Source organism: Pituophis catenifer, unplaced genomic scaffold, assembly GCF_029215685.1.
Source record: "Pituophis catenifer annectens isolate HBS135680 unplaced genomic scaffold, rPitCat1.0.hap2 SCAF_1, whole genome shotgun sequence".
Lineage (NCBI taxonomy): Eukaryota > Metazoa > Chordata > Lepidosauria > Squamata > Colubridae > Pituophis > Pituophis catenifer.
The window spans coordinates 297,020,157-297,046,807 of record NW_027256881.1 but is presented as its reverse complement, the minus strand read 5'-3'; the positions used below and the strand labels follow the sequence as shown (position 1 = coordinate 297,046,807).

At 37.8% G+C, this 26,651-nt stretch overlaps 2 protein-coding genes across 5 annotated transcripts in view; one reads left to right on the top strand and one right to left on the bottom strand.

Annotated features, from left to right (window-relative positions):
• The window catches only part of ABCD4 (ATP binding cassette subfamily D member 4), a 28,073-nt gene extending 26,438 nt beyond the window's left edge, over nt 1-1,635 (top strand). For both annotated transcript variants that reach the window (XM_070940784.1, XM_070940793.1), the window contains one exon: nt 22-1,635. In XM_070940784.1, the coding sequence (XP_070796885.1) occupies nt 22-90 (69 nt within the window). In that variant the 3' untranslated portion in view covers nt 91-1,635. The remainder of the gene's footprint in view (nt 1-21) is intronic.
• Nucleotides 1,636-2,424: 789 nt separating this feature from the next.
• Nucleotides 2,425-24,958, bottom strand: LOC139314832 (acetyl-coenzyme A synthetase 2-like, mitochondrial). Of its 3 annotated transcripts, XM_070940754.1 has the most exons (14): nt 24,471-24,955; nt 21,478-21,574; nt 20,305-20,504; nt 18,435-18,610; nt 15,044-15,196; nt 12,223-12,370; nt 10,353-10,490; nt 9,809-9,901; nt 9,268-9,380; nt 7,589-7,715; nt 5,738-5,865; nt 5,126-5,189; nt 4,491-4,612; nt 2,425-2,755 (listed from the first exon to the last, which is right to left on the bottom strand). In XM_070940754.1, the coding sequence occupies exons 1-14, from the start codon at nt 24,769-24,771 to the stop codon at nt 2,585-2,587; spliced, it is 2,031 nt and encodes a 676-aa protein (XP_070796855.1). In that variant the 5' UTR covers nt 24,772-24,955; the 3' UTR covers nt 2,425-2,584. The 3 variants fall into 3 exon arrangements, with proteins under 3 accessions (XP_070796855.1, XP_070796864.1, XP_070796872.1); XM_070940763.1 differs by lacking the exons at nt 2,425-2,755; nt 5,126-5,189 and having other exon boundaries at nt 4,497-4,612; nt 24,471-24,958; XM_070940771.1 differs by lacking the exons at nt 2,425-2,755; nt 4,491-4,612 and having other exon boundaries at nt 5,178-5,262; nt 24,471-24,958.
• Between the last annotated feature and the right edge of the window lie 1,693 nt (nt 24,959-26,651).

Below are 26,651 nucleotides of genomic sequence, written 5' to 3'. Positions count from 1 at the left end.
GTGTTTACTATTTAATTTCAGTTCCATAGCTGGATTTTGAAACTGTATGGAGAAGGAAAATGGGAGCTAACAAGAATCGAGAAATCCTGAACTATTCCCAAACCAATCACAGAAAATATTGGATTTAAAGTCTCAAGTTAAAGTGCCTTGGAATCAGCATGCTTTAATGGAGAAAGTATGGTTGGAAAGTTCAAAATTACAAGTGCCAAGAAGATTTCCAATTTAAAAAAAACCATGGAGAGGAAAGCTTTTAACCATTTCTTATCTTATAAATTTGTTTCCAATCCATTGTTTTGATTGCTATACCCCTTATACAACCTTTCATCCAGAAGAGAAAGAAAGAATAATGTTGTTTCATCTATGAAACTCATTTTTAAATGTGACTGGTATTAAAGTTCTGCATAACAGGAATTATGCTGGCCTATCTACATAAGGACAGTGAATGTAGCACAGCCTCTTTGATCGTAATTTATATCAAGGTTGGAGCTATAGCTTCCTTGCCTGACTTGAAGGAAGAAAGAAGCGGTGTAATTTCTATGATCTGCCCTTAGGCCTCTGTTTTTTGAGTTGCTACTGTAGCAAATGGATCAATAATCTCGCCCCTAGAGCTCTTCAGTCAGACTGTTTAAAGATTTTATTTGATGCAAAATAACAATGAGTTTTGTAAAATGTCAGCGCCACTTGATAAAAAAAAAATCAAATAAGCAACTCTGGACAAGTTGTGAAGTACAAGATAGAGCTTTGCAGAGGGTAGGGATGGGAGGGATTTTTTTCAGTCATTCTATTCCTTCCCCAATGTTCATTCCAGTCTGGGATGGTGCAGAGGTCAGTGGCCTCTGACGTGTGAGATGCCACAAGGGTTACACCTCTCTTTCCTGTTCATTGCCTATATCAATGCTATCAATCTCGCAGCCCGTGGGCCGGATGGTCATGCGCTGGCCATGGCCACGCCCAGTTCAGTGAAGGGGGGAAAAGTCCCAATACGTCACGTGACAATGCAAGTTTGACACCCCTAGTCTATATAAAGCTTCTAGGAAAAGCCACCTGACAATTGGGGATTCAGTGTTAACAGTATGCTAATGATAAGTCAATATCACATTACTAGCCAGGCTTTGAGGGTGTGCTATCAATGTCCTTTCCCAGGACCTGGATGGCAGTGAAAAGACTGAAAAGGAAGCTTAGTAAGTTGGAGTTGTGTGGATACTCAAGAGTTCTCTGTTGCCACAAGAGTTGTTTCTGATGAGCAAGCACCCAGATATCTGCAGGACCACATACTCCAATCAGTCCTGGTCTGATCAATCAGACCAAACACAAACTACAACTCTTCCTACATTTTCAAGAGATATAGGCCTGAAGCAAGAAGCCACTGGCTTTTCAGTGGCAGCACCAATACTGCGGGACAGCTTGCTGGTAAAGATCAGGCTAGCCCCCTCCTTGTTGATGTTTCAGAAGCTACTAAAGATGAAATTATTTTGGAGAGACTTCCCCTGATTTTGCTGTGCCACCTTTAGCTTCTATTTTATTGTTTGTATTATTATATTTGATGGGGGGGGTTATTTTTACTATTTTTTTTTGTACTGTAGATGTTTTACTTGGTTTTTATAGTCTATGTAAGCCAGTAAGCATCTTTGGCTTATGGCAAAATGGAAATGTGAAAAATAAATACCTCTGTTCATCTATCAAATTGTGGCAGTGTTTTTCAACGACATGTTTAGCTTACAAGGAGGGGCAGAATTACAACCTTCAGAGCTGTTAAAATGGAAAATAATCAAGGTTGATGTTTCTATGGAAAGTATGCCTCCATTCATTCCTGCAGAATGAATTACCAAAATGACCAAAGGTGACTTTTCAAGACAGAAGAGAATACCTGTACGCATTTCTACTAGGAGGTAGCTGAGGATGTGAGGAGTTATGTATATTCTTTAATTTGTTAGATTCTTTTGGCCATTTTTAAAAGAACGTGCTCTATTTGTTTTTATTGGGATTTAAAAGGAAGGGAAATTTGATAAACAACAATTGAAAAAAATTGTTATATTGCTTTAAAATAAAATCCAGAATGAAGCTATTATAAGACTTCAGGTGGGCATCAGGAAGACATGTGTACATTATCTTTTACATTTTGCCTTATGTCCTTTTAAATTATCCATCCTCCTCTTTCCTTTGAAAAGCTCCCCAAAATCTTCTAATGAAACACAACACATTCTTTTATTCCCCAAAGTTTGATATCATGTAAAGATCCTCTATAAATGTATTTAAATTTTCCCTTAAAGTTCGAAGTTTTCCTCTCAGCACATTTTAGTTGCTCAAAAATAGAGACTTAATTTTCTAATACATAAACCGTGGCGCAAATGGTGAATCATCCAGGAGTGGTTTGTATAAGTAGTGAGTGTGGTATAAAATATTAAACAGCATATTCTTCAGCTGTTACTTAAGAATTATATTCTTCTCATTTATTAAAATAAGTTTTAGTCAGTAATGAATAAGCTTCCCCTTTTGGTTCTGCAAGGGATTTTAAGAGTAAAAAGATTGCTGTTGGCCCAGTATTTTTCTCATTGTTGCTTCTTGAGAGCCAAGATATTTTGGGCTACTGGTCTTTCTGCAGAAGTTTCTTATATCCCTCAATTATCTCTTTCACTGTGTCATGATCATCCAGGGTTGTCAGATCTCCAAGTTCATCTGCTTTGTTTTCTACAATCTTCTTCAGAACCCGCCGCATAATTTTTCCTGAACGAGTCTTAGGCAGGTGTCGAGCTACCTGAACCAGAAAAATGAAAGGAAAGATTAGAGTAGCATCAGGAAATTCACCCCATAAATATTAATTTGAGAAGAAATGTACTGCTAATCTTACAAAATCTCACTTCTGTACCTACTTTCTTTCCCCTGGACATATGTAGTTGAGCATGTCTTCTTCATTGCATGTGCAAATGTAGGAGGGGCTACTCAATTCCATTTCTTACCAAGTTACCAGCATACAATGGTAACAGAAAAAAGGTGTTTTGAGGCTACGATACTCTTTCTTTGGTGCATCTTAGCACTTCAGAATTGGTTGCCAAAAAAAGCAAAATCAGTATCTCAATTAAATTGATTACTTGCTCAGTAAACTTTCCAATAAAAGAAGGCCAACAGTGGATTTGTGTAAGGGCCTCCTCTGGCATAGTAATCTTCAGTGGGAAGGTTTATGGAAAGAGTGAACCAACCACTCACAAGAAGATGGCTTGAGGTGGCATAAAAGTTAAGATCTAGAGAAAATTTTAGTTAAAGGTTATAAAATCAGAAAAGTTCTATAGACTGATGAAAAGATTTATTCCCACAAGGGCTTTCCTTGTGGTTCTGTTTGGATTCATACATTCTAAACCATAGTTTGCCTAATCATAGATCATTGACTAAGCCATAATTGGCTGGAAACACACCACACACTGAGCCAAAAACTCTGGCTAGGTTCATACAATACATAAGCCACAACCAAAGAATGGGTCAGCATGTATGAACCTGGTAATAGTGGGGGTTTTTAACCTGCAATCAAGTAATGCCATAAAAAATTAGAAAAGTTATGTTTATTTAAATAAATTTGTTGAAAGATTATTTTCATAGCTAATAAGTCTATTTAACCTGTAGAAACCAAGCTAGAATAGGCAGAACACTATAAGTTTTCTATCCCTGCTCTAATACTTTTGAAGTGCTTAAGATACTCATTAAGCTAACCAGATTTTTCTTTAAAAATAACATTATATGCTTAAGCTTGATACTTAAGGTAACTTTCATACTTAATTTTTTGTTTTAATAGTGAAACCATTATGGTTTGGTTTGTTTGGCTAATCAATGGAATGCAAATCATACAACCCGGCCTGGTAGCTCAGTAGACTAAAAGCATTGTGATTAACATCAGCTGTCTGCAATTACAGTAAGTTCGAATCTCACCAGGCTCAAAGTTGACTCAGCCTTCCATCCTTTCTAAGGTAGGTTAAATGAGGACCCAGTTTGTGGGGGCAATAAGCTGACTTTGTATAAATATACAAAAGTATGAAGGCTATTGCTTAACGCATTGTAAGCCGCCCTGAGTCTCCGGAGAAGGGCAGCATATAAATCAAATTAAAAAAAAAAAACCCTACTGGTAAGCAAATCGAAAATATTCCGAGCAAATGATCAATGACCTCAGAATTAGATTACACTGGACATTTTTTTAAAAATTATTAAAAATGTCTTTGCAAAAAAAAAATTGCATTGGTTATCCAACTGCTTTGAATTTTCTTGCAACTTTGGGCCAGTCACACTCTCTCAGTCCAATCCATCTCATAGAGTTGCTGTGGGGAAAATAGGAGGAGGAGGGTGCATTGGATATGTTTGTCACCTTGAGTTATTTTTACAAATACTAAAGGCAGGATCCAACTTTTTTTAAAAAAAAATGTTCTACCTTCTGTCAGACTACAAATATTCATTGTTAGGCAGAATGAAGATGTGCATTAGGAAAAGAAAAGTTTGCCTGTTGTTACCTGAACATGGTCTGGTGCTGCATATTTTGCAATCTCTTTTGAAACAAGACTCTGGAGTTCAGAGGTCAAGTTCTCTTGGGATAGTTTAAAACCTTTTTTCATCACAATGAATGCATAGGCACCTGTTTTTTAAAAAAGTAAAATAAGCAATTATCAAAACTAGACTTTCACACTAAAATAGTCCCCTTAGCTTGCAAGAAGCTGAATCCCCTTATGTATTGGCTGATATTGGGTAGGAAGTAAGAGCTATTATTAATTTTACTTTTGAGTTGCTGATTAACTTTTGAAACAATGCCCCACTCATACAAATTCTAGAATAAGTCTATTGGAACGTTTATTGTTATTGTCCTGTGAGGTAAGAGTCAGGGTACGCAACTTCATGCTTTAGCATTCTTCCTTTTCTTACTATAAATTTTACTACAGTTGAAATCCGTATCTCCTCTCAGCCAAGGTTTGAGAACTTGATCTTCACTTCACTTATCATTAAATGACCACATGAAGGCTCTGAATGGAGCCTATCCCAAGCATGCAATAAATATGCATCATGCAAACAAATTCTGTGGGATGTTCATGCTAGTGAAAGCAGAGTCTATTAGAGAAATAGCGGTTATTAGCATCCAAACTGACTCACCCACCTTCGCCTTTGATTTTATGAGGATATCCAATCACAGCTGACTCTGCCACTGCCTCATGTTTATTCTGGAACATAAACAGGTCTATAATTTACTGCAAGGATCCTGACAGGCTGGCGGAAACATGTGGTTCACTAAGCCTGGTGTGGTCAAAACAAAAGGAATAGACTAGCAAGGCAAGGCTCTGAAGTACCAGCCTTCTTCCTGATGCTGGTTAAGTGATTATGTGATAAAATACATTATTTTCTGTATCATTCATTATTCTTATCATTTTTAAGGCCCTGTATATTTTGGATAACAATATTGATTATGAAAATTATAATACTGTGAGTAGAAAGCAGTTATGAACTACAGTTTAGTTTCCAAAAGGAAAACGAGGCAGGCATCTGTTTATATTTTCCTGGCAATCAAATTTGTTTTTCATATTTCGTTGTTTCCCACCAATCTTAAATTGGTGTGGAGGGAGCAGCAAAGCATGCAAAGGTCTGGAAAGCCACAAGCAATTCAGCTAGAGGGCCAGCTCAAATAGCAGCAGCTGCCCAGATCATTACATCTTAGTATATTCTTAGGTGACGAGCATGTTGTAATAACTGCTAGTTTCCCCATGCCTCTTACCACAACATCTTCTATCTCAGCAGTGCCTAGCCTATGCCCACTGATGTTGATGACGTCATCCAGGCGACCTGTCAGCTGGTAATATCCTTGGCTTGTCCGGTAGACCCCATCTCCAGTGAAGAAATATCCTAGGATGAAAAACAGGGCAAAAATATAAGGCAGCTATTTTCCTTTAGAAAGTCCAGAAGGTTCCCACACAAGATGAATATAGGAAAAGATTTCTTCTTCACAGCACATCTTATTTTAAAATGAGCAATACAGTTTGTATATAAAATTTATTGGTTGCCCATCTTAAGCACAAGGTAACTCTGGGCAACTTGCAATCATAAAAGTCTATCTCTATATATTAAAACATAAATAAGTTAAAATCAACTATTAAAATCCAATTACAAGTAGGGAGGATTGGGACAGGGTGGGGGGAGGTGAGAGCTTTTGTTAATCAACCACCTCCACTGTGCTGTTTCCCCATTGGGGCCCCAAGCCAGGTCTTAAGGCCCTTACAAAAGATAGGAGGCTTGGGGCCAACCTCACATTGGGGGGCAAGATGTTCCAGAAGGCAGGTGCAACAACAAAGGAGGCCCTTCTCGTGGACCCCATTAGCTGGAATAATCAGGCTGACATGGCCCACAGCACGCCTCCTCTGCCAGCACTGGTGGGATGAGCCAATCCCAGTAGGGTGAGACGTCCCTCAGGTAGCCTGAACTCATGACGTGAAAGGCTTTAAAGATGATCACCAACACCTTGAATTGCACCCAAAAGCAAACTGGCAGCCAATGCAGCTTGTGCAGCCATGGTGTTACATGGTCCATTCTTGGCGCCCCAAGAACTGCCCATGCTGCCACACTTTGAACCACTTTGAACCAGCTAAATACAATAGTTTAGGCATCCAGAGTCAATTTACTTAGAGTTTCAATGAATCTCTAAGTGAACAGAAGCTGACACAAGCTCTACATTCACTGAAACACACAATCTGGTCAGGGTGCCTAAACATTTGTACAGAACTGTATCTGTTGGATGTGTTCTGTCGAAAGCCTTGGACTTCTCCCAGCTATTTTTCACAGATGGCTAACAGATGACCTTTTCCTCTACTGAACCACTTCAAGGTATAAACACAATACTGTATTTCTGTCTCCAATTTAAAAAAATACATATTGAAAGGTAGGATTTTATTTTCTCTCCCTAATATCTAGTCCTTCTGTTATCTTTGAGTTCTGGTTTTTAAAAAAATACTTCAGCCCATTTTGTCTAGGTTCCTGCATATTTCAATCAAGGTCATTTTTCTTCCTCTCTATATCACTAGATTATTTGAATTAGAAGGAAAGCATTCACCTTTACAATGCAAACAATAAGTGCAGAGGCCCAGTTTGCATTTGTTAAAGTCCTTGTGGCCTTCTAGGATCTGAATCCAAATCATACTCTTTGCTCCTACCATTTACATTTATAGGAAATATGCCTGTAATTGTCATAAATGATATGACAATTATATTCTCCATACTCTATGAGTACAGAGTCCTTGGTGCTCTCTGAACTTGGTTATTTGCTTGCAGATGTTTCATTACCCAGCTAGGTAACATATGTGCACTAGTTGGATAATGAAACATCTGCAAACAAACAACAATGTTCAGAGGGCACCAAGGATTCCACAGTTCAACCCTGACCCACATTTTTATTTTCTGGTGAATTATATGGGTGGCATTGTGAGTTTGGCTCTGACAATAACTTGAAAAAATATTCTTCTGGTTCTACTTGCCATTGTGCACAAGGATTCAGAAGGAGGAATTATAATTTCTAAACACTGTTGAGAATTATATATTACTCTTATTTTCCCTTTCCTTCTCCACTAATCTATACCTGGGTAAGGCATCAGGTAGGTCTCCAGAAAACGCTGGTGATCATTGTAAATAGATCTTGCCATGCCTGGCCAAGCCTGAGAAATACAGAGGGCTCCAGAGGCATCATTCTGTGTTAAGACATTTCCCTGGAGAGAGAAAAAAATAGTATAAACTTAATTAACTTCGGAAGTGGCTTGCATAGTTATTCAGTTTATTACTGAGGCTTAAAGAATGCATCTAAAGGCACGTACATCATTGTCAGTTAACTCATTTTACAAAATCATGCATTTCCTATTTTTGTTTAAAATTTCTTCTGCTAGATGTTCTGTATAAACTAGCAATAAAAGTCCTTTGCATTTTTTTATGTTCCATTGCCTTTGTGCTACTGTTGTTCAGAACTCTTATCTTAATGCTGAAAAGCCTTGCTTTTCTTTATAAAAAAATCTAACCTTTGTAATTTTAGTTAACCTTATAATTTTCATCTTTATATTTGTGCCTTTTATTCAATATCCTACAGAAATACATTTGATTCATATAGCCTATATATTTTCCCAGTTTGGTTTTCCTACATTTTTAAAACTGTAATTGTTTGTCATTTGTCTAATTGGATTGGATCGAGATTGAGTTTGTGTTTCCAAGTGGTTTATAGATCAAGCATTATGACTTAGTGATATGTATGTAAACTAGATTCCTAGGACTTCTTCAACAAATCATGATTTTAAAAGTATAGTTTATTGTATAGGAATACGCTACCCAGAGTTGCTTCAACAGTGAGATGAGTGGCATATAAATTTAATTAATAAATATATAATAAAATATATGAATCCAGAAAAAAATATCCAGAATTAAAAATAAAACAAAGATTTCAACTCTCACATTATGCTGACCTCACCAGAAAATCTTTATAGAAAGCCTTGTTTGAACATGATACTGGATAACTAATGCATAATATAATACTCAAAAAGCACCTAATGCTTTACAAAGCACAGGTATAAAAGTAAAGGTAAAGGTTCCCCTTGCACATATGTGCTAATCATTCCTGACTCTAGGGGGCGGTGCTCATTTCCCTTTCAAAGCTGAAGAGCCAGTACTGTCTGAAGACATCTCCGTGAGCATGACTAAATGCCAAAGGCGCACGGAATGCTGTTACCTTCCCACCAAAGGTGGTCCCTATTTTTCTACTTGCATTTTTTACATGCTTTCCAACTGCTAGGTTGGCAGAACCTGGGACAAGTAACGGGAGCTCACCCCGTTATGTGGCACTAGGGATTTGAACCGCTGAACTGCCGACCTTTTGATCGACAAGCTCAGCATCTTAGCCACTGAGCCACCACATCCCTCAAACACAGATATACTGGATCCCAATCCAGGCTACTTGTAATCTCAAATAGATACAGAAAAAGATACAGAAAAAGAAGATGGAATGGAAACGGGAAATATATAGGATGATTTCAATTATACATTGATTTAATTATAATATGCAGTACCGGTAGTACTAGGAGACATAATCCAAACCGTTTTATTAAACAAAACTTTTGGGAAGAGATTTGAAGGTATAAGGGAGATGGTCATGCTATTTCAGTTCAGGAAAGTAAAGGTAGTATAGAATTGTTGCTTTGATACTTATTTCTTTTTTAAGAACTTGTGTGAATTAAAAAGTAGATTATCAATTCTCCAACTGCTAAATTAAATATATACTTTATCATCTAGAAGAGAAGGTCTGATGCCAAAGAATGGCCTCATGGCCATAGCTGGAACAATCTCATCTTCAGGGTTTGATGGTCGAGGAGCAATACAGATGCCTCCTGTTTCTGAAATGAAGCAAAAATAATGAGGGAATGCTAATAAGAAAATCTTCCTCATCTTTATGAGCACCATTTTGTAAATGAAAGTTCCTTGCATTTGTTCATGATATAAGTTATGCTTCTGATCTGATATTTTGAAGAAAAATAAAAGATGCCTGGCCATGTCACTAGAACATTTTTGCAAATATTCCTATGTATAGGACTCTATTCCCATACATTGCAATCTTAATGAATGTAGTCCAGCTGTCACCATCAAGTGTCTTTATCTGATTTGTTTTTTCAAAGAGATTTTGGGTCAGCATATTTAAATCCTTCATCTCTATCTTGCTTGGCGTATAAGACACGATGCATGCTAATCTTTGCAAATAAATGCAATGCTTAATCAAGTGACAATTACTGCTCCAAATATAGTGAATTTATATATGCTTCCTTACCAGTTTGCCACCATGTGTCAACTACAGGACACTTTCTATCTCCAACCACATTGAAGTACCACTCCCAGGCTTCTGAATTGATAGGTTCCCCCACTGTACGAAGAGAGGAAAAACAAAATAACTTGTAAAGAAAAAAATGGTTTGGATACATGCATTTTATTAAATCGTAACATATTTTGGCTTTGGCTTAGCATACAATAATATGTGAATCCATCTGTTCCAGCTTAGTGTTATGTTCACACCATTCATTTTCAATAGTATTTTAACAAACGATGATTTAAAAAAATACTGGTAAAGCAAAGGGTGTGAATCCTACAAATATGATGAATTTAACACCTCACCTGCTAACCAAAATACATACAAATTCCAATAGAAGAGACTGAACTGCATTGACTCCTCAAGGTTCTCTGAGCTTGATTCTTTGCATGCAGACTAGTGGGATAATGAAACATCTGCAAGCAAATCAACCAAGTTCAGAGAGCACAAGAACTACATATACATTTTTTGCCAGGATGAAAATGATATTGGCTGACTTACTACTCACCTGATCCGAGAATTTTGAGGGAAGACCTGTCATATTTCTTTACCCAGTTATCTCCATATTTAAGAAGAAGACGAATTGCTGTTGGGGCTCCATAAAACTGATTTATCTTTAACCTCTCCACAGTTTCCCAATAACGGCCTAAAATAACAAACAAACCCTTTACCTGGTTCACATTTACTACATGTGCTTCTCAAATATATAAAATCAAAATGAGAAGCTGAACTAGGTCACATCCCATATTTAACTCTGCATGAAGTACATGTAATAGTTATTAGATGTACATGCTATGTACATATACATTTACATCTAATCCTAATTTAATATTTATATAAATATTATTATTAATATTTATATAAAGCATTATGTTTTTATATTTTGTTTGTACACTACCCAGCATCACTCTGTGAGACAGATGGGCAGTTTCTAAATGTCATATATAAATAAATGTATTAAAAGTTTCATAAAAATAGATAAAAATGTATATTATAGGAAGTTGTAAAGAAATGCATATAAAAACTCTAAAGAATAAAATATCAATTTCATTGTCAATACTGGTTTAGTGATTAGGGCACCAGGCTAGAAAGGAGAATACTATGAGTTCAAATCCTGCCTAATCCATGAAAGCCAGTTGGGAGACCTTGGGCCACTCACTCTCTCTCAGTCCAACTCGCAGGGTTATTCTTGTGGAGAAAATAGGAAGAGGAAGGTGTATTGGATAGGTTCATTGCTTTAGTTAATAAACAATAAAGGTGGGATACAAATCTATCAACAAATAAACAAATAAATAAATGCTATTGTAGTGTTAACAAAACTAAACCAAGACCTAATGCAATGAGTAAATCCACCAATGATTTCAGAACGTTACAGCTAGTCCTCAACTTACAACCACAGTTGAGGCCAAAATTTATGTTGTTAAGTGAGAAATTTGTTAAGTGCATTTTACGACTTTTCTTGTCACATTTGTTAAGTGAATCATTGAAGTTGTTAAATTAGTAAACTGGTTGTTAAATGAATCTGGCTTCCCCATAGTCTTTGCTTGTCAGAAGGTTGCAAAAGGGATCACGTGACTCTGGGACACTGCAGCCGTCATAAATATGAACTAATTGTCAAGCATCCAAATGTAAATTTCGTGACTATGGGGATGCTGCCACAGCCATAATTGTGAAAAATGGTCATAAGTCACTTTTTTCAGTGCCGTTGTAACTTCAACCGGTCACTAAATGAACTGTTGTAAGTTGAGGACTACCTATATACCTTTAGAAGACATACATAGTAATTATGTATTTAGCTGCAGGCATCGCCACACCATTATCACTGTGTAAAAAGCTATTATTTGAAACAGTTCTACCCATAAAACACAATTTCTGTTATGTTCTGTTATGTTCCCATCTGTAATATATCCCATGTATTAAAAAACCCCCGAGCTCCCATCACTCTTAACTTGCATGTTTGTGTAAGCTAACAAATATGAGAAGGCAATAGAAAAGAAGGGGGAAAGTTTCATCTTCTATTAATTCTAACTAATTAGTATAGCATCTTCACTGAACATATTATTTTGGAAAATAATCTTAACATACGTATATAGACAGTAGCGGAAACCAATTAATGGAAGATAGGGAAAAGGAATGATAATGCACACAAGAGAAGCAATGTAATGAGGTACAAATTCAATTATTGATGTTACCTTGAAGCCTTTGAAAATGGGCTGCATAGAAATAAAGTAAAATAAAAGTTATATGAGCCACAAATTAATCTACTGTTATACCTAATTTATATATATATTTATATATCATTTAGTGCCTTTCTTTGTCTTGCACCAAAATCCTGTAACCTAATCTTTTTAATTTTTAATTTTAATATTATTTTTTACCTGGATTAGGATACACTGGAGTACTCTCAAAAAGGACTGTAGTTCCTCCGTTACATAAAGGTCCATATACCACATAACTGTGACCTGTGATCCAACCAATATCTGCAACGCAGCCAAAAATATCTCCATCGTTGTAGTCAAACACATACTAAAGAAAAATGGGCAACATGAGATAGAAGCAGCTTTCTCCTGTCCCAATATGCTTATATAATTTTCTCCAATCAGGCAATCTCCAGATGTGCAGTTTTAATGTATAGACTCCGATTCCTCCAATAATCATGGTATTATCTGTGGTCAGATACCTGTTTCATTCAGGTTATTTTTGCATAACCTCCCAGCTCAAACCAGTTACTCTGGTTGGCAAGCAAACATATGTTCTTTGGCAAAAAAGAGCAAGAAAAAAGCTATCACTGTGCTTGAGAATTAATGTGAGATTATTAGCAATATTTTCATGATGTAGCCACCTATTTAAGAAAGGAACCTTTGCTCTTTCTATCAACTGAGTTACCATGAATACCAGTTTCCATCACACCATTTTCAGGATTCACCTGAACAAGGTGGGAGTGGACTTTTCCTAACCTTTGATAACTTGACCTAATACTGACAATATTTACAATATTTCAAGAGCTTTCATGAAAAATTAAATGTACAGATATAAGCTCAATGGAATATCCTCAAATACATTATACTTTAATATGATGTAAAGTGGGAGATTACAAAAGTATGAACAAGCCTTATAATGAAAGAAAGAAGTAGCAATTAAAAAACAAATGTGAAGGAAAAGGGTATATACTGTATAATCTTTAGGGTCAGGGCCTATTTTCAAGGCAATTTTTAATCTCAATTATAATAAATGTGACATGGCCATCTGGGCATGCATATTTCTTCTCCTACTTTAAGAGAGTTAAATCAAACTCTTCCATTCCATGCATTGCCTCTAACTACAATTAATAATTACACAGATGTTCTTCAAAAATCACATCACTGTTTCTTCTGCTGAACTGGTCCTTTTTTTGCAGACCCCTGAATCTTTCCAATCCAAATTTGCCTTAAAGATTAAACATTAAGAAATCACTAAAAATGACAGAATAGAACTTGAACTTGTCCATCAACAGTTAGCAATACCTAGACAACAAATGAAATAGACTGTCTGCTCACGGTATTAGAGGCTTTCCAACTATGATGTAACACACATTATTTCTAGATTTCTATCTTAATATATAAACATTTGCAAATTGCAAGCTTCTTCTGCCTTTTTCCTAGTATCAGTATGGGACTCTCCTCTAATTAATAAGTACAGGCTCTGTGAGTACTGTTATAGCAACTAGCTCTGTGAAATCTCTAGTTCAGCCTCCTAAATTCAAAAAATAACTGCATTTCTTAAGAATGTTTCCAGAATGCAGTTGTTGGAATTTTAATATAGTTTTGGGAAAAAATGGATTAGTTGACTTTTGCAAAACTGACCCAGGAATTGGGTTTTTCTGTGGCCTGACACTCACTGTATTATTTCACTTCCTAACTTCTTGCAGAGTGGAACATTCTCTAATGCACTATCTTTAGTTTCTTGGCTGTTATTACTGCAGCTATTATTGAAAACAATGCTGTCCGCTCCCAGTCCTCTCTTCACTCCCCTTTCTTTCTAAATCTATTGTAACAGATGAGAATTCCAGAGGGGAACAGTGGGTGAAAGATTGTTCTGTTTGCAATGGAAACTTGACATTCTCTGGGTTGGTTTGGGGATTTTTTTCCAGTAGGAAGGCGCCAATGTGAGTGCTGTTTCCAGCTGGGAGAAAAGAATTCATTTCAGAGTTGTCCTGTGGTTTTCAAAGGCACTTGGAACGAAGGGCTGAACTACACATTAAAGTACTGTGACCAATATCCCAGTCTTTTTTTTCTTTGCTTTTACAAAAATACAAGTTTGAAACTGTGAACGTTATTTGTAGTAACACAATTAACTGTTTTTTTTAATTCAACTGTATCTCGCAGCAATTTTTTTTTTTTTTTTGCAAAGAAACATATGAAGCCCTACATGCTGGAAAGATAGAGATGTCAAACCAGGGGTGAAATGCTCCCGGTTCGGACCGGCTCGGGCAAATAGGTAGCGATGATGGCTGGTGGTTCGGAGAACCGGTAGCGATGGCAACCCGAGGCTCCGCCCACCCGCCCAGTCGTCGTTACTTCCTGCTTTTACTTCCAGAGAACCGGTAGTAAAAAAATGCTTTAAAAGTTAAAAAAAATTAGATTTCACCCCTATGTCAAACTTTATCCTGTGGGGAAAGAATCTGAAAATTTGTCTGATGCCAGCGTATCTACTCCAAAGTAAATTCTACAATGGTGCTACATTCCACAGTAATATAGGCTCAGTCTGCCAGACAAAGACTTCTAGCTACAAATGGCTGTCTGGCTATCATTTGGGAATAAGCCCCACAGAGCACTTTAGAACTTGATTCGGATATTCATGACAAAAGTATAGACAATTTGTAATTTTGTATATACTCCTTGGAAATAAATTCTGCTGCATATAATGGAGCTTCTGTATATACCTGTTAAGTATGAGAATAGTAATATCTTCGTGTTCATAAGGAATTTGCTTTCTAATTAATTACGTGGAGAATAAAAACATTTTACAATAAAAAGTGGCCATGTGAAAAAAACACTGTTTAATAGCTTTCTGGCTGCTTATTGCCTGATTTGCTGGCTGCTCAGAGCTGGCTTACTTTCAGTGCTGTGTGACCACCCAATCTACCCATGAAGAATCACAGATAAAATGCCACAAAATGTAATTGTCCTTGCAGAATTGCAAGATACTCCCATTTTGTACCTTATGTGTGAGGGCAGCATACAGCAAATAGCCTGCCTGGGAATGGACCAGGCCTTTGGGTTTTCCAGTACTTCCTGAAGTGTAAAGGAGGAACAGTAAATCCTCGCTCTCCAAGGTAGCAGGTTGACAGGTTACATCCTCTTTCATCATTTCCTGTCACAAGAAGCAGATAATCTTTCAGTAGGCTCTCCTCAAAGATCCTGTGAGATCTTTCTAGCTCCCTCTGTACCAATGTTCAAACTAATAATAAAGTTTAGCAAGGGATAGTCCAAATATTCACTTTCACAAAACAAATTCCTATTTCTCAAGGCTGTGCAAAGAATGTTGATCCCCTTATGGGCTATTTCTGACATCGGTAGCATTGCTTACACAAACCCTTGTTCCTTCTTCCCCCGTGTCTCTAATGAAGGTTGTTTTCCTCATAGCAATTAGTAACATGCACCTAGCTTCTAGGACAATACAACAACCATTATGTCATTACTTCACCCTGAATTGTCGTCTCATTTTATCTTAATTGACATAGTTGCAGGTGACATATTTATTTATTTGTTTGTTTGTTTATTGTTTTGCCTCTAATCTTGAAAGAGGCGGTGGTGAGGCCCCTCCTCAAGAAGCCATCCCTGGACCCGGCTATATTAGCTAACTACCGTCCGGTCTCAAACCTTCGCTTTGTGGTGAAGGTTGTTGAGAGTGTGGTGGCACGACAACTTCCCTGGTACCTGGATGAAACTATCTATCTGGACCCATACCAGTCGGGCTTCAGGCAGGGGTACAGCATGGAAACGGCATTGGTCGCATTGGTGGATGATCTCTGGAGGGCTCAGGACAGGGATTGCTCCTCTGTCCTAGTCCTATTAGATCTCTCAGTGGCTTTTGATACCATCGACCATGGTATCATGCTGCAGCAGTTAGGGGGTTAGGAATAGGGGGCACCGTGCTACGGTGGTTCTCCTCCTTCCTCTCCAACCATTCGCAGTTTGTGTTGGCAGGGGGGCAGAGGTCGACCTCGAGGCGCCTCGCATGGGGGGCGCTGCAAGGGTCAGTCTTCTCACCCCTTCTGTTCAACATTTATGTGAAGCGGCTGGGTGAGATCATCCTTGGTTTTGGGGTGAGAGTCCATCAGTACACTGATGATACTCAGTTGTACACCTCCACCCCAGACCACCCCAATGATGCCCTTGATGTGATGTCCCGCTGCCTGGAGGCCGTGCAGGTCTGGATGGGGAGAAATAGGCTCAGATTCAACCCTTCCAAGACCGAGTGGCTGTGGCTTCCGGTGTCCCAATATAGTCAGCTGGTGCCATCGCTGACTATTGGGGGTAAATCTTTACCCCCCACAGAGAGGGCTCGCAATCTGGGTGTCCTCCTGGATGCACGACTGTCTTTAGAAGAACATATGACGGCCGTGGCCAGGGAGGCTTTTTATCACGTTAGCCTGGTCCGCCAGTTGCGGCCCTTTTTGGACCGGGATGCCTTACGCACGGTCACTCACGCCCTTGTCACCTCCTGGCTGGACTACTGTAATGCTCTCTACTTGGGGCTCCCCTTGAAGAGCACTCGGAAGCTCCAACTGGTCCAGAATGCGGCCGTGCGGGTGGTTACAGGCGCGACTCGTTGCGCCCACATGACACCTCTCCTGCGCGAGCTGCACTGGCTCCCAGTGGTCTTCTGGGTGCAATTCAAGGTATTGGTTACCACCTTTAAAGCGCTCCATGGTTTAGGACCTGGATACCTTCGAGACCGACTTCTGCCACCAGTAGCCTCCCACCGGCCAATTCGCTCTCACAGAGAGGGACTCCTCAGGATGCCATCGGCCAAGTTATGTCAGCTGGCGACACCCAGGGGAAGGGTCTTCTCTGTGGGAGCTCCTGCCCTGTGGAACGAACTGCCCCCGGAAATATGCAAGATCTCCGATATCAGTGTGTTTCGCTGTGCCCTTAAGACCCTGCTGTTCCACCAGGCAGGGCTATCTATGTAAATGATTTTAAATTGGGTGTTTTAAATTTTGGGTTTTAAATTCGGGCCAAAATTGTTTAATACTTTTAACTATTTTAAAACTGTTATCTTGTGTTTTTAATTGGCTATACACCGCCCCGAGTCCTTCGGGAGAAGGGCGGTATATAAATATAAATATAATAATAATAATAATAATAATAATAATAATAATAATAATAATAATCATCATCATCATCATCATCATCATCATCATCATCATCATCATCATCATCATCTGTACTTTCCAAGTTATTCTTTCACTCTTTCATATTTTTGAAACCCTGAGTGTTTTGTCCCAAGGGACAAGTATTAATTTTAGGAATGATTTTAATTAGAGAGCTACTGTAAAAAATGAATTGGATCTCCTTTTGCCAGTAATGAGATCCCAGTAAATACTGGGAGGACAACATTGTTATTTAAAACTACCAAAATTCTTAACAAATGTTCTTCTTGGCGGGAAAAAAAAAAGGCTTGAGGAAATTTGGATGTGTTTTAGAATTTTAGAAGATGCATTTTGAAGCCATGGGTGACCACTATAACAGCACCTTTCCACCCTTCCTTTCACGTACATATAGTATTTGTAAATCCATAACTGAAAAAAAGTCCTACTATATAGTAAAATCCAGGAACTTTGGCTTATTATCACTAGGTAGAACACAATAGTATCCCTGGGTCAGATGAGGGACTCAAATCTTGGAAGGAAACCAAGTTTAGACCTATTCTGCTTTCTTCTTCCCTGAGAAGGAGCAATGCCTCCCAAACAGGGATAAATTACTCCCAAATTGAGTAAAAGTGTTTTTTCTTTAGGTAACAACTCCTGAAGACACTACCTAAATGTCACTACAGCAGTGACATTTAGGAGTTTCTGACAAGCAGGTTTGGTGATAAAAGAAAAGTTTGAGAAGCACCACCTTAAAGAAATGAAGTTCTTAGGCATTTTGCTCTAAAGGCACCAAAATGTGAAGATTAAGGAGCAAAAAAGGGTGACTGAACCAGTGTCCAGTGCAGAGGGAATGTAGAAAAAGAAATAAAATTCATGGAGAAGACAAGGTAAAGAAAAAGAAAGGAGAAAGGAGAAAGAGTCTCAGAGGCATCTTACTGCCTTCTCAGTCCTGATATTGCAAGCTGGTTTGTTAATTGATATTACAATATTAAAATACAGTTTTCTAGCTCCTTTTCCATCTAAAAGGAACATTTAGGTTAATAGAAACTAGGATCTTAGGGCCAAGCATGGCCTGAACAAAGAGAAAACAAGAGAGAGAAAAAGGTATCACTGAATATAGGACTATAGCACTCATCCTCCGTGAGTTCATAAACCTTGGAAACTGGGGAAACACAACTTAGTGTAGTGTTTGGATCTCTTCTTCAGTCAGTAGTATAAGAATATATTACTCACCTCCTCTAGTGGTATGTCTAAATCAGACATGAGAACTTTCTCATCTGTCCTTTTTGAAACAAAAACTCGCTTCACTGTTGGACAAAACTTCACAGCCTCATCTACCGTCTTCTTTAGTTCAACAACTTTGCCTCCTCTCAAACCTTGATTGACTGTGATCACTGTTTCCGACTGAGCTGAAAAAGGCAATACACCCCCACCCCGCACAAAAAAAAAATTAGTATGAAAATTTTATGCTTTTCAAAGCAACTTTCTCCTGCTTTGTATTCTAAGGGGAATTTGTCTAGTAAATTCCTTCCTGATACACTGTAGAGCAGTGATGGCTAGCCTTTTTGTCATTGTGTGCCAAAAGTGGGGAGAGTGTAGTGGGGTTGCATGTGAACGTGCCCGCACCCATAATTCTATGTGCCCCGCGCATGCGCACACGACCCTCCCCCCTCCTCCCCCTGCTTTTGGCCCAGTAGGCCCATTTTTTGCTCTCCCCAGGCTCCAGAGCCTCTCTAAGAGCCTGGGGAGGGCGAAAACGGCCTTCCCCATCCCTCCCGGAGGCCCTCTGGAGGCTGGAAACGGCCTGTTTCCCTACTTCCGGGTGGCCCAGAAGGCCCAAAAATCAGCTGGCTGGCATGCGCATGTGTGCTGCAGCTGAACTCATGTGCCCACCGATATGGCTCCGCATGCCACCTGTGGCACGTGTGCCATAGGTTCGCCATCGTGGCTGTAGAGTATATTTTAACAAATGTATTATTTGTTATAGGTTAGTAAGTGTATTTTTGTTACAGATTAGAAATGGTCTCAGGATTATTTGGGAAATTCTTCTAGCTTGTCTCCTTAAGCGTTACTATATTTCCAAAAACAAATAATAGCAGCAATTGGAGGGAGAAGTAATCTGAACTCTCCTCTTCCCATTCCAGGGTCCCAATCCAGATCTTCACTCAGATCTAATTGTTGCTATTTACCATGCCTTCATACACATACAGCAAACACACAACTACTATTACATTGATGTCATTGTGAGTATCTTTAATTTATGTTGTAACCTTGCTCAACCATTCAAAAGCAGAGTTAATTTAGTTTATTTTATTGTCATTGCATCTTGTACAATGAAATTAAATGCCCTCTTCAGTATACATCATACATAAGAAAACTATAAAAAATTTAAAAAAAAACACATCCTTCACATTCTATACAATTGAATTGAAAACCCCTGATATTGCATTAATATTATATTATATAGTAGAATTCAATATAGTTATTGTTCCGGGATAGAAGTTGTTTTTCAGTCTATTGGTCCTTGTTTTTATTGTCCTGTACTGTCTGCCAGATGGTAATAGTTCAAAAAAAGGGTGCCCAGGATGCGATGGATCTTTAAGAATGTTTTGAACTTTCTTAAGGCAACGGGAGCTATAAAGCTCTTCCAAGGAGGGGAGATGGCAAACAATGATCTTCTGGGAAATGATGTTAACCCACTGGAGCGCTGTCCTATCTGCCACTGTGTAATTAGCAAACCATACAGAAGTGCAGCAAGTGGGAGGGAATAGTCTGTGGGAGTCTGAAAATTGGAGAGCAAGAGATGAAGAAAGAAGGAGCACCAGGTCCAAAAGACAATCTTCCTTTGTTTAAAAGGCAAATTACAAAATAAAAATTCTTGGCTCTTCAATTTCTACCTCTTTACCAAGGGCAGACATTCTTTTAAACTAAGATATATGCTTCTCTTTCTGCCAGCACTGGAGGAATGAGGATTTTGATATATTAAGAATATTGTTTGTGGTTAAAAGCAAGTCATGCATAATCATACTTTTGGACACTATACTGGTCATGAGCCTAAAAAGAAAAAGGAAAGAAAACAGAGAAAGAAATGCAGCATTCTTACCATCTTGGATCCTGTCAGCTAATGCAACAGAACTGAATCCAGCAAATACTACTGTGTGTATTGCTCCAATCCTGGCACAAGCCAACATGGTCACCACAGCCATTGGACAGGAAGGCATGTAGATAGTGACTCTGTCACCTTTCTTCACTCCCTGGCGCTTTAAGGTGTTCCCAAGTCGACATGTCAATTCTAGCAATTCTCTGCCCAAAGAAAATAAATAGTTTTAAAATAGAATAGAATAACAGAGTTGGAAGGGACCTTGGAGGTGTTCTAGTACAACCCTCTGCTTAGGCAGGAAACCCTACACCACTTCAGACAAATGGTTATCCAACATCTTCTTAAAAATTTCCAGTGTTGGAGCATTCACAACTTCTGGAGGCAAGTTGTTCCACTGATTAATTGTACTAACTGTCAGGAAATTTCTCCTTAGTTCTAAATTGCTTTTCTCCTTGATTAGTTTTCACCCATTGCTTCTTGTCCTACCCTCAGGTGCTTTGGAGAATAGCTTGGCTCCCTCTTCTTTGTGGCAGCCCCTGAGATATTGGAAGACTGCTATCATGTCTCCCTTAGTCCTTCTTTTCATTAAACTAGACATACCCAGTTCCTGCAACAGTTCTTCATATGTTTTAGCCTCCAGTCCCCTAATCATGTTTGTTGCTCTTCTCTGCACTCTTTCTGGAGTCTCAACATCTTTTTTTACATCGTGGTGACCAAAACTGAATGCAGTATTCCAAGTGTGGCATTATAAAGGCATTATAAAGTGTTATTAAACTTCACGTGATCTTGATTCTATCCCTCTGTTTATGTTTATTCCATTAGACATCTCCAAATCAAGGTAACAGAGAACAGTGGAGAACAGTTTTTATGAACTATTATGAGTTTTGGTCTTAATTACAGTACTGTATATCTCCTATTCAAATTAGGACAAGCAGAAAGATCTCTATTTCTGAAACTCAGAAAACAAGCATGGTCATCTCTGTCTCCTGCACTGGGCTCAATGAATCACTGATCTGACTTTTAATAATGTAATATTGACATTTCAGTTCAAATCGTTTTCCTTCTCTAGAAGCCTAGGACTTGGCTGCGATCAAAAAAGCAAGTGTTAACCATTAAGAAGATTCACACCTCTTAGAAGACTGAAATAGATGGATAGAGAAAATGATAAGTCAGGACCTGTATGTAATTTGGTCTTCTTGCCCAGGCTCATCTTTCTCCCAGATTAAGGCTACTTTATTTGGATTTTTGTGGACATGTCGATCCAGACAGTTAACTGAAAGAAAATACACCTCTCATTATTACACACTCAGCCATCTGCAGCTGCTGTTACTGTGCCCATCATAAATTTAATGTTGATGGCTAGGCCATATTTCCTCAATCAAATGTTCTATGCTAAGAATCAAGAATTAGCATCCTCTCTCGCTATATTTATACATCTATACCTATATATTATACACACAGAGACACATATACATACACATAAACACACATATGCCTGATTCTACATATATATGTTGTGAATATATATTAACAGACTCATCTTTATTTGCTTACAAAGTTCAGGTGCAAAATTAACAATTGATAAATGAATTGTACAGCCTAAAGTCAAATTATTCTCGTTGCCCTGTTCAAGGTCATCTAGGTAGCTCATGCCAATTATAAAATGTACTATTGATTTTCACAACTCAAGAGTTCTAGAGTCTAAAGTTAATCATTCGCAGTCTCAAATAAATGTTAGTAAACATATTTCAGAATTTAAACCACAGATTCTACCTTTTTTTTTTTTTTGAAATAACTGCTTCTTGATTAACTGTGCTCTTTCACATTTACTGTGTTTTTATCTTGTTTATATAACCCATTCAGAACATAGTGGTTATTGGTAGAATTAAGAAACACACTAAATAAATAATTTGTTACATACTTTCTAAGCCATGATCATTTTAGAGCTATTAATCTTAACTTGGATTCATTTCAGAAAAAATACAATGTTTCTATAACACAGGTTTTAGAAAGTGTTGCTATAAATCTACTTTTTACATACAGGATCATGTGAGTGAAGGACTTATTTATTTATTTATTTATTTATTTATTTATTTAAATTTCTATACCGCCCTTCTCCAGAATAGGACTCAGGGCGGTGAACAGCCAGAGTAAAAAACAATACATACAAAATTTAAAAACAATTTAAAATAATTAAATATTATTGGCCGTAAATTAAAATAACCCAATTTAAAATCAATTTAAAATTAACTCAGGCCAGCCCCGCTAGTTGAAATAAATGGGTTATTTGGACACCAAATGGGAATTTGGACACCAAATTCTCTACCAAATTTACTTGGATTTTGCATTCCAATGCTTCACACAGTTTAGGTTGGCTTTTTTCTCTCAGGAAGACTCACTTCCACTACTGGAGCCAGACTGGGAGAAAATAGCCAGTTTAACTGTTAATTCACATAGTACCCTATCTCACTTGCTTCCGGGCTTTCCATCTAAATGAAGCAAGTCAAAATGGCCACCTGTACCAAATTTATTTTGACCTTTACAATAATAGTAAATGTATGTTTCATTGCAGTACTTATTTTTCTCCATTAATTGCACCATTATTTCTCCATTCATCTCATCATTGACACAACTATAAGCCTTTATTTTCATTCTATAATTTCCATCATCTGGGAGCACCTGATCTGTGTCAATCGCATGTTATATTTAATGTGTTTCTTCAGTAAACTATAATTAAGCAAACCATAGTTTACTGCAATGTGTAAAGTCAACCATTCACCCAAAGCTATATAGCAGATCCACTGCTGATGCCTCACTGCTGGGAGGTGGATGCTGAAACTCGGGGAGAACAAGTACCAGACAGCTGGAGGACAGCGCAAATGTTCTTAATCTTCAGAAAGGAGGGAAAAGGGATTCATATAATTACCAATGGCAAGTCTCATATTGATACAGCTATCTCCTGTGGATAATTTAATTTGGATCCCTGCAGGGAGAAGAGGCATTGCTAAATAGGCTCTTTCACTCTATAATTTTAAGAAAACTAATGTAGGTTAGAATGTTTTTATATGTAAGAGTGATACTTAGCACAGGTTTGTGTTCTGGTTTGTTTTTGTAGTGATAGGATTATGTCACATACATTATATTAAGATGATGTATTTTAAGAGTATCTGCAGTAACCCTGATTACTGTGTTGATAGGAGAAAGCCCATCATAGTTTATATAAGCATCACTAAGAAATATCAGTTCAGTTGAAATGTAGCTTCTCAATGTCCATGGTTTACTGACTAATATTTCTATGTCATTCCATTTCTGCAGGATATGAGCAGGGCATAATCATCAGAAAAAAGATTAAAACTGCTCCAAACTTATCTGATAGGCTAGATGAAAAGCATACACAGCATATACAACAGATGAGTGAAACGACCTGAGCTATATAAACAATTTACTCATGTTGAGTAAATTATATTTTTTCACATACACAGTTGAATTCTGTGAGCTGCACTTCTTTCGTTGTATTGTTATCAACTATTTGATTCTATTGCAGATCTTTTAATTATTTTAAATCTGAAAACATAAACATTTTATAAAGTATAAAAATTTGAGCTGCTTTTTTTAAATCGGTAAAATGCAAAAATAGGTAATTACTTCTAAAAGACATTTTACAGAGAATATTTGTCCCACAATCAACTAGTTTAATGTCTTCCTGAATCCAGTGCAAGATTAAAAATGTATTTCTGCTTATTCTGCTTTTCTTTATTGTGTGTTCCTTTATCTGACCTTTTTCCAAAGATAGAAAAGCAGAGACAGTTCACATTATTGTAATCCTTCTAGTAAGCAGGCTACAGAAGTCTGATAAACAAAGAGCCTCATATTATAGATAGGAAGAATTTTAAATCCCCACTACACATTATGCTACTTATGCAACATTTACTCTCTCCCATCCCTTCCAATATGTTGCTACTTTCTTAAATTATACTCCAAGCATGTTTAAAAAGGATAAATACATTAATTTTCAGGGTATTCAAAAACAAGGCGAAATGATTGAAAAGTTGACTTTGGTGAAATTTAAAACAGGATTTTAAAAGACCTTGTACCCAAAGGTCCCGGGCTGCAATATTTTTTTCCTTCACAAGTAGAAAAAGACAAAGAACAGTTGAATTTCTCCTTACCTGCTACATTGAGCTGTCCTCCAAGGAACCAGGACACCTTGCCCTGCTGAAAGTTACAGTCACTAACAGAATGAAAAGGATTGCTCCACATCAGTCGGCTTCTTGCTAGTGCTCCCCAGAATACATCTGCTTGCTCCACTGAGAGCTGGTATAGTTCTTTGTGATTCCTTGGTCCAGGAAAAGCTGTTGCTTCTGGCATGTATGCAGTCAAGGGACCTCTGCTCCATGCTCTGCTTTGATAAGAAAATTTCTGTCCAAAGGCAATTTTGGGGAAGCAAGTTCTAACCAGCAGCCAGGCCATAATTCTAAGGTATAAGAACGTCCTTTATTTTTACCCAGACAAAATCTTACTAGCAAAAGTAAAAAAGAAAAAAGAAAAATATTTGTTCCTGGCACTAAGAAATGTGATCCCATTAGGTTTTCCAGAACCAGATGGTAAATCCACATTTAAACTGAGATTTCAAGAATGTCATATTCTCTTCCTGAAACATAGAGTACACGTATACTACTCTACTTCTAGAGAAACATAAGCAAAGGAAATCCAATCTCTTTTAAGGGAGGAGTAGGGGGTGGGATTTAGTAATGCCTAACTGGAATAACCTTCAGGCTGATCTGAAAATGTGCCTGTATTAAATCCAGCTTTGGCTGGTATTCACATGCATTTTAGTCAAACTAGACCATGCTGGCTCAGAATTTTCCTGTACAATCTTGTCTGCACAGAGGGTCAGTGTTTACTTCTGCTGCCTGCCAGCAAAGGAGATGCCTGGCATGTGAGAAACTAATCTATTCATAAAGAATGACATGCACTGCTGCATGGAATGTGTAAATCATAATAGGCCAATTTATGATAGAGAAGACTTTGGTTAGAGTAACTTCATTACATTCAAACATGTCATTTTCCACAACAATTGACTCAGTCATTATACACAGAGTTTGCCAGGAGTTATAGTTCCTTGTTTCAAAGTGGGAAATTTTGGGGTTACTTAAAAGAAAGACATTTTAAAAATAATGGGATCAGTAAAAGCAACCAAGTTTTCCTGAAGGACAATTTCTTTTTTTCACTGAAAATGGTCAGCCATGTGTCAGGGGTTGGTTTTGGGGTTTTTTTGAGATACATAATATTTGGAGTCCATAGTTGCAAGAATGGCAACAGGTCTTACTGGTAGCCCACAGTGATGTGGTTTATGTCTCAGAGACTCTTGATGGATAAACTCACATGGAAGTTGTTATAGCTACAGCTGCAAAGTTGTTGAACATTTTTGCCACAAATCTTTTATTTTTTCAGATAGTATAGTCCTTGAGTTACAACCAATAATTGAGTCTGGCAATTATGATCATAAATCGTGCCGGTCATAACCACATCATCAGATCCAATTTTATGACCCGTGTTCATTAAGCAAATACCATGATTATTAAGCAAATTCATTGTTCACTATGGGATGGCTCTTCCTGGAAATCAAAACACCAGTGTTCAACAAAATTGTTGCAAATCAGTCATGCAACCAAGCACGCTGCAAATGGACATAAATGAGAGCCAGTTGCCGAGCACCCCAAATGTGATAATCTGACCACGGAGGGGGGGCATTGTCAGAACTTTGAAAAATGGTTGGTCATGGTTATAGCTTTGGTGGGGTCTGTCAAAGCTTCAAACAGTCCCTAAGCAACTGGCTGTAAGTTGAAGACTATCTGTATACTCTCTGCTATTTCTGTGTCATAAACTGAATATTTCACATTGTTCTATCTATAGGACACTATCTTTTGTTTTGAACATCAGTCTTGATCAAATTGTGAAAGAATGAGGAGATAAATATCTTTAAAAAGTTTGACACAGGAGACTCATGAGACTTCTTTACAGATCTCACTTCTCAAAATGGCTCTGTGCCTCTGTATATTCCCATGTAACAGTCTCTGTTGGACAGCTGAGCTCACTTCTTTGCAAGGTGCAGTTGAATAAGAAATAAACTGCATTAGAGTTCAAAAGGTGGATTTTTGTGAAGTTTAGGGATGGGCTGGAATTAATTCTCCTCTTGGTAAGATTTGTTTGTTTATTTGTCTAATTATATATTGTGCCCATCTCACAAAACAAGCCACTCTAATAATCTGTCGAGATTCTATGACACTGAATGCCAGCCTAACACAGCTAATTTTAACTGACCCAGAAGAGATTAGTTGGTTCAGCAA